This window comes from Brassica napus, chromosome A2, assembly GCF_020379485.1.
Source record: "Brassica napus cultivar Da-Ae chromosome A2, Da-Ae, whole genome shotgun sequence".
Classification (NCBI taxonomy): domain Eukaryota; kingdom Viridiplantae; phylum Streptophyta; class Magnoliopsida; order Brassicales; family Brassicaceae; genus Brassica; species Brassica napus.
This window is the reverse complement of record NC_063435.1, coordinates 28,118,208-28,126,869: the sequence shown is the minus strand read 5'-3', so window position 1 is coordinate 28,126,869 and position 8,662 is coordinate 28,118,208. Positions and strand designations below refer to the sequence as shown.

Genomic DNA, 8,662 nt, shown 5'->3' with positions numbered 1-8,662 from the left:
TTGGTTTCTTCCATTCGGTGGAGCAAAGAATACCTTAGCAAATATATATATTTTTTAAAAAAATTCTAACAAATCCCTCGTTAAAATCTCTGGTAAAATCCCTAAAATCCAGATAGATTCAGATAAATCCCATCATATATAAAATCCCTAGTATTTTTCCAAATCCCCATTCCAATAAGCCCCACTTAATTTGACTATAAAATTTAGATTCGTGATTAATTTTCTTGGAAAAAAGTAAACAGGTAAAAAAATCATTCCATGAAATATATATATATTTTGAAATGATCATTCCATTAAATATTTATCTAAGTAAATCACGGAGAAACGATTCCAGCAAGAAACCATGGAGACTCCTCCTAACTGCGACCGCGGGCACTGGTCGGAGCTCCCAATGGACTTGTTAAGATGCCTGTTGGAACGTTTGAGTTTTGTAGATTTCCACTGTGCTAAGATGGTGTGTTCGAACTGGTACTTGTGTTCCAAGCAGACGTTGGGACCAAAAGTCGGATCTCCCATGCTGATAATGTCTCAAGAAGAGGGTAGTTATTGTCTGTACAATCCAGAGGAAGATACTTTTTACGAGGCGAAAAGTAACTATCGATTCCTAGGAAGCTCAGGTAAGTGGTTCCTTGTTGTAGATTCCAGATCAGATCTACATATCATAAACGTGTTTAGCAATGAGAGGATCCGTCTTCCACCTCTAGAGACAGTCAAGAGTTCTCTTTATAAGATTGAGCGATTAGGAGGAGATAAGGGGTTCAATGAGTTTATTATTATTGAACATGAGAAGTTCTCTTCTGGGAATCTAGTAACTGCTGAAGATCTGAGAGCTGTGTTGTGGGTAGACGAGAAGAAGGGTGACTACTTTGTTGTGTGGCGTTTTGAAGAATGTCCGTATCTAAGATTTTGCAAGAAAGGGGATGTTCATTACCATGAGATTTCAACACGGTTCGATGTACAGTCCGGAGGCCTAAAAGATGTGGTACTTAAAGGTAACAGTCTTTACGTCCAAACGGAACATGGCTACATTCGACACCTGGATTTGTCGGGACAACATAGTTTTGAGGATGTGTGGGTGATCAATTGGCATCCAGTGAGAATGGGAGGATACAGGATCATCTCATTTAGCAATAACTTTGCTGTTACAACATCAGGAGAGGTTTTGTCGGTCCTTGCAATAACTTCCGAGTCTAGCTTTGAAAGGAATAGGACGTTCCACCTCTACAAGAAGCAAGACACCAAGCTTATTAAGGTGGATTCTCTAGGCGATGAGGCCTTGTTTCTCGATTTTGGTATCACCGTGCCTGCTGACCACACCCTTGGTATTGAGCCAAACTCCATCTATTTCACCCGTGATGACCGTTTCCGTCACAAGAGAGTTTCATGTATTGACATATGTGTCTACAATCTTGCAACAAAGACCATCAAACGCTTCCCTAGTCTCTCTAACTTAAAGCTCAAGGATGCTCAATGGTTTCTCCCCTCTTGATTTATTTTTTTTTCCGTCTTGCATAGTCTTGGTGTTCTATGAGAGATTATCTTGCGTTGGTGTTTCCTTGCTTTGTTTATTTCTGGTGCATTCTTGTGTTCTTGATACATTTCCAAACTCTGCCGTGTTATCCTATTTCTTTGGATATATATATATATATATATATAATCTATGAAAATGCTTGTCAAGTGTTTAAAATAGGTTAGCCGCCTATGTTCCATATTCCAAATCATCACATTCGTTGGAAGCATCAGTCAATAGTTAAAAGTTACTTTTAGCCACGCCATCGACTATAACTTAACTTTGATCTCAACATTTCAAATGTAGTTTCCAACTACTCTCAAAGTTTCTTTGGTGAAGGTTGAGCTTGTTTCTTGTTTATGATTTTGCAAGGCTATATATTTTGGCTTTGCTAAGACCATTTTTAATGAAGAGGTCTTGGGATCGTGTAGACCCGTACATTCCCCTAAAGTGAGGCTCAGGCTACGTAGTTTAACCACTAAATCAATTCGTTGTTGGTAACGTATCCATTATGGAGGTTCCAAAAAGTTATCTTTCATGTTCTGAGTAACCGTGTCAACGACCTCTCCTTTGATCGACCAGAAGCTTATGCCGAAGTTGATTCTTACAAATCGTACCTCTGCTTCATACTCGAATTCATGCCGAAGTTGATCCTTCCTCTACTCGTCACCACCTCTTAAACCTTTTTCAATCAGCAAGTTGATCTTTATTGTTTACTAATTTACTTCAGCAAGTTGTTGAAAAGTCATGCTTACTTGTTTGGTACGCTTCAAAATGTTTGACATTCGATTTATAAAAATAGTTAATTTAACTGTTCAACGATAGACATAATTAAGTAAATATAGAATATCGAACTCAGTTATATCTATTCTAATCTTTTTCATTTTAATTGTCTATTTAGATTTGAGCAAAGAAAATATTTAATTTTGTATATTTACTAGATAAAAACATCGTTACCAGTACACCTAACCACATTTCAATCAATAAAAATCTAAAATTAATAAATTTTGCATTAAAATTATAAAACAACACTTATTTTAAAACGAAAAGTTTACCCTACAATGACAACTAATTTGAAACGGAAAGATTATTTATATAGAAAACCACGTCAAATGAGGAGTACTTACTAATTAGTTACATTAATTAAGCAATCCTTTATATATTAATTGAAAAACATTACAACATTATTTTGTAGTCATGTGTCACCATGAGAATGAAATTTAGATTTCTTAGAGAAATAGGTTGGTCCATCTTAACTTATATTATATTTTTTATTAAACTAACTATTAAATTGATAAATAGTGTACAAAAGAATATTCTCATACTTTCCTTAAATAAAAGCTACGGAATTGTCTAATATGATTAACGTATATATGACAAGTAATGATTATAAATGATAAATATTTGATGATAATTTTTGTATCTTAGCTATTTTTTGTTTAATTTTATATTAATAAAAAATATTAAACAACCACATTAACTATATAATAAAATAATAAATTTGTTCTTATATGTTATATTTTGATTTTTTAAAACGACTATAAATTATTAAAAACGTTAAATGTCTCATACTAAAATTTTGTGATCAATGGTTTGATTTGTTTTGGTAATAACAAGATACAAATAATCATAAATCGTACGAATAAGAAGTCTCATTTACTAGACATCCATATTATATATTAATCTAGTTTAATTATAACATAGCAAATACTTAAATATGATAATTTTAAATTTGTATTGTAAAAGTATTAAAATCTTAATATTTTAATTTTAAAATTTGCATTAAAAAAATCGCACATTAGAAATTGTGTGTTTATCATATGAGTATGAATTCTCAATAATAAATATTTATATTAAAACATACTATATATCTATGTCTATGTCATTGAAATTTAGTTATATACCATATAAAATAAATAAAATGATTGTTTTGATTTATTTATCAAAAAAGTTATCGTAGTTAAAAAAGATGTATTATTTTGATTTATGTCTTTACTCTAATTTAATTATATACATAATACGTATACAAATACAAATAGATAATAATAAATTAAAATTAGTTTTATATATAAGATTTATTCTGCGCAATTGAGCGGGTCTTAAGCTAGTTTTCATATATTTTATCTAATATAATCTGTTAAATATTTTCATAATGATAGCATATATTAAGTAGTAACGCAACGAACATAGAGAGTAGTTGCCTACCACTTCCTCCTATTTTCATTAATTTTATATAATCTAAACAATCTACTGCAATTTGCAAATATTTTCATAATGATATATGTGTATGTGTATATATATACAATTTCTCATGTTTACACATATTTTGTGATTTAGACATACCCCATAAGGCCAAAAGGTATGGCATCGCCGAAAGAGATGTCATCGATAAAACCAGTTATCTCGATCGCTGTCGCCATCGTAGCCGTATATTTTCTCACAAACTGGCTATATCCCTCTGTGAATCCATTAGTCTACTACCACCAATGCTCTGCACCAAAGTACTTCACCGGAGCGGCTATCAAGCCAAATGTCAACTCGCTACTCAGCATGTTCGTAAACTCAGCTTCTATCTACACATACAACAATCTCACTGTCAACGGAAACTACGGACTGCACCAGTGCCGGGGTGATCTAACCTCCGATGAGTGCGTAAGTTGTGTGACTCAAGCTGTTCGCCTGCTCCAAAGTAACAGCGTAGGCGAGACCGGCTGCGCGTTGCAGCTCGAAGGCTGTTTAGTGAAGTACGACAACGTTGTGTTCTTTGGCGTGGCCGATAAGACGGCCATGGTTATGAGTTGCGGGACACCGGCTGGGTATAAATATAAGTCGGACGAGTTGGCTCAGGCTAATGCGTTGGTTGATAAAGTGGTTGCAAATAGTGGTACGTCATACAGAGTGGAGAGGTCAGGGGAAGCGCAAGCTGTAGCGCAGTGCACCGGTGATCTTAGTGCAACCGATTGTCAAGACTGTTTGATGGAAGCGATCCAACGGCTGAAACTTCAACCGTTTTGCGGAACAAGCACTTGGGGTGACGTCTACTTAGCCAAGTGCTACGTTGGTTACTCGTCGCATGGAGCCGTCGGTGAAGGTAGTTACATCCTTTTCTGCTCCGTTGCCTTTTTTAAAGATTCGATATATATTCTGGAGAACTAAAAATAAAGTAAGGTCATATGTGTAGAAGCATATTTTTTTTAATGTAGAAAGCATATTAATTACTATATTTTTGAACATTTTCTGTCATGCGTTATTTTGTTTTGATGTATATAATTTAGAGAAGTAGTCTAGAATATCACCAAAATAATCCGTTCCCAAAAATAGCATCAGTTGAAAAACTAATTTTTTTATCTACTCTATTAAAATAGAGTCCTATTTTTTATCTATCATACACAAGTCTATGTTAGACCATTCATTAGAAATTTAACTAAACATCCTAAAATTACTCATATATGATATTCTCCTAACAAAAACAATATATATCTAAACAATAACATTTTTAAAAAATATAAATATATTATCATCAGGTAATCATCATTTGACTGCTTCTCATATTTAATATAGACCATATTTTATATATTCCAGTAACTAATTTTAAAATTAAAAAGTATAGTCCAATTCTTTTTAAATTATCAAATTAAATTTTTAAATAAAACAAAATAAAAAATATTTTATTGGTTGTAACATGTTGATATGTTTAGTAAAAATAAAAACATTAAACTGAAATATAAAATATTAAATAAAATAATATTTTAAAATATAACAAAAATAATTTAATTTATTCACATAAAAATATTTCGAGAATAAAAATTTCTAAACAAAGAAGCTAATAATTTTTTTATTAATTCATATAAAACTAATGTTTAAAATTAAACTATTAATATTGATCTTGCATTTTAAATAAATAAACAAAAATACTTCATTAATATATGATTTGTACAATATCATCAAACAAATTTCAACAAATATAAATTTTTAAAATAAAAATTATATACATAAAATTGATATTAGATATATATCTTTATAACATATTTTATATTTTAAATATTAATTTTAAAATATAAATATATCCGCACGGATGTGCGGGTTAATATCTAGTTTTATTTTATATTTGAGTACGTTTACTTATTAGGATTTAAGGTTTAATATTTAAGAGGTGGAACTAAGATAAGGCTTTAGAGTTTAGAATAACTTAGTCATTTTACCTTTTTTTTTTTTTTTCAACAAAAAAGACCAAACTATACTAAGTAGATTCCTGAGCCGAGAGCCATCTCGGAGGAACGGAGTCAACATAAACCATAGCAGAAGGCTGATTCCTAGCACCTCGTGCTAGCTTATCCGCCATTGTGTTTTGTGCCCTTGGAATATGCTGAATAGTGAAGGTAGAAAAATATTCCTTACATCGTAGAAACTCCTCCATGTGAGTAGTGAACGCCGGCCATTCTGTTGGAGTAGACACCATCTTCACCAACTGTGAGCAGTCTGTTGCAAACACCACCTCTGAGATATGTAGGGTCTTCATGCACTCCATCGCCCATATCAAAGCTTCACATTCTGCATGTAAAGGTGATAAACTCCTGCGAATAGACATAGCACCCATCATATTATCAGTGGATCTTTCGTCTCTGTAACACCATCCTTGCCCTGTAAAGGGATCTTGTTCCTTCCATGCGCCATCAATATAGCATCGATTTACCCCTTGTAAACTCAAGTTCCTGCCAGATGAAAAACCCCTATTTATATCCTCTTTAGTTTGGGCCTCCGCCCATAAAGTGCCTTCTATCTCCGCCATCCGGAGAAATTGAGGAGGACTTCCAATTTTATTATCAAAAATCTTAGCATTGCGATTTTTCCAAATATACCACAATATCCACGGAAAATAACTTAAATCAGGTTCCTTCGGTAACCGCCAAAATAAATAATCCATATTGGTAAAAAGAGAATTGGTAGGAAAAACTCCCGATCGTGAGGGGATATTAGATAAAGCTCATGTTTGGCGCGCAATGGGACACTCAAAAAGCACACGATTAATCGATTCTTCTTCTGCACCACATATATGGCATTGCAAATCACACTTAATCCCCCGAGAACGCAGGTTCTTTGTAACTGGTAAACTACCAGAGATTATTTGCCACACAAAATGTTGTAGTTTTGGCGAACAATGAAGTTTCCATGAGTGAGCTAACAAAGGTTTAACATTGGGGCCCATATCACTGCTTTGAGATCCGAAATCCGGATATAATTCCTCCATACGATATCCCGATTTAACAGTATATCTGCCATGGTCCGTAAACAACCATCCATATGAGTCTGGTTTTGGATTTCGGCTAATAGCTATACCCCGTATAATACTCACATCATCCTTGTGAACATAAGCATTAAGCAAATCTAAATTCCAAGAAAGGTCTACTGGATTAATAAAATCCTCCACTTTAAGTAATGGATTCAAATATTGATTTTGAAGTTTTTGAATTGCTGATCTCGGGCGTTGAGCGGGGATCCAGGGATCATTCCATACTGAAATGCTTGAACCTGTTCCCACTCTTTTGATTAGCCTTTTTTTAACCAGAGATCTAGCTGAAGTAATACTTCTCCACCCATAAGAGGGAGAATATGAACGTATAGGATCCAGAGGATCTGACTTCCTATAATAACGCCCTTTAAAAACCTTTGCGAAGAGAGACTCAGGTTTATCAAGTAGCCTCCATAGCTGCTTCGCTAATAAAGCTGTATTAAAGTTCTGAATATCTCTAAAGCCAATGCCTCCGTCCTTCTTATCTTTGCACATTTTATCCCATGAAAACCAATGCATCCCTTTTTTATTTCCATTGCCGCTCCACCAAAAGTGAGAAACCACACTCGTAAGTTTCTTGGTGACCGTTTTAGGTAGACGAAAACAAGACATCACATGAGTTGGCATAGGTGATGCTACTGATTTAACTAAAACTTCTTTTCCCCCCTTTGTAATAAACCGAATCGTCCAATTATTAACCTTATTATTTATTCGTTCATGAAGAAAACCAAAAATTTGAGTCTTTGATCCTCCCAGACTCTCCGGAATCCCTAGGTAAGTTCCCATACCTCCTATTGTGATAATCCCCAAAACCTGTTGGATTTCCAATCGAGTCAGAACCGGAACTTTATGCCCGAACTGAAGTGACGATTTCTCAAAATTTATTTGTTGCCCCGAAGCTCTCTCATAATCTTTTAAAATCTGTAATATAACCCCACATTCTTGCCTATTAGCTTTGCAGAAAAAAAGACTATCGTCCGCAAACAGTAAATTAATGTGAAATTGCCGGACTACCACGTGCAATTTTTAAGCCTGTTAGTAGCTTTTCTTCTTCCTTCTTTCTAATGTTTGAAATTAGTGCCTCCGTACACAAGATGAATAAATAAGGTGATAACGGATCTCCTTTTAATTAGTGTTATCTTAAAATAAAAGATTCTTTATGTGCTATTTATCATAATTTTTTTTTTGTTATCTAAATCTATTATCCTATAATTTAAGTATAGACGTATATTTGATAATTGTATGGTTTCAATGTAGAGTTCAAGAAAGGGATTCGGGCTAAGCACGTGGCGGCCCAAAGGAATTTGTTATATATGAGGACAACAAGTTTATTTGATCTAATTAAATCATTATGGTCATACTTTTTTTATGTTTTGGTTTTGGGTATATTATTTTTTATGTGTGTTTTTTTGCTCGAATGAATATAAATATGCGGAGATCTGACAATATAACTCATCTTTACTATCATTTTCAACATTTTATTTCAACTGGTTGTTTATTTTTGAGCTTTTTAATTAGCTAATAAGTGAATTTTAATTAGAGAATACTACTGATGGCACAAAAAATTAGAGAAGAGTATTTAGTTTTTTTTTGTAAAAGAGAAAAATATGTAGTTGAATTACGTCGTTATATACGTAATTACTTCGTAATATTAGTGGATGGATGGATAAGTTGCTCTTTATATAGATTATGGATAAGATAATAAGTAATAACTAATTGGGTCCATCTTCGGAATTGATCCTTCCTCCTCCACTCGTATCTATTAAACCTTTTTAAATCAGCAAGTTGATCTTTATTGTGTTCTTTTGTGAGAATAGGTGGGAAAATGAGTATTTTATTTTCGAACTATTTGAAATCAGTAT

General features: G+C 33.3%; 2 protein-coding genes across 3 annotated transcripts; both read left to right on the top strand.

The window, feature by feature from the left end:
- Window positions 1-304: 304 nt before the first annotated feature.
- Window positions 305-1,642, top strand: LOC106425646 (F-box protein At5g25290-like). The gene has a single exon (XM_013866367.3). It carries the CDS (start codon window positions 344-346, stop codon window positions 1,487-1,489), a length of 1,146 nt encoding a protein of 381 aa, XP_013721821.1. The 5' UTR covers window positions 305-343; the 3' UTR covers window positions 1,490-1,642.
- Window positions 1,643-3,851: 2,209 nt separating this feature from the next.
- On the top strand, window positions 3,852-8,377 carry LOC106415245 (plasmodesmata-located protein 6-like). 2 transcript variants are annotated; one of them, XM_022696791.2, is made up of 2 exons: window positions 3,852-4,601; window positions 8,065-8,233. In XM_022696791.2, the coding sequence occupies exons 1-2, from the start codon at window positions 3,872-3,874 to the stop codon at window positions 8,115-8,117; spliced, it is 783 nt and encodes a 260-aa protein (XP_022552512.2). In that variant the 5' UTR covers window positions 3,852-3,871; the 3' UTR covers window positions 8,118-8,233. The 2 variants fall into 2 exon arrangements, with proteins under 2 accessions (XP_022552512.2, XP_048602464.1); XM_048746507.1 differs by having other exon boundaries at window positions 3,857-4,601; window positions 8,058-8,377.
- Window positions 8,378-8,662: the final 285 nt, after the last annotated feature.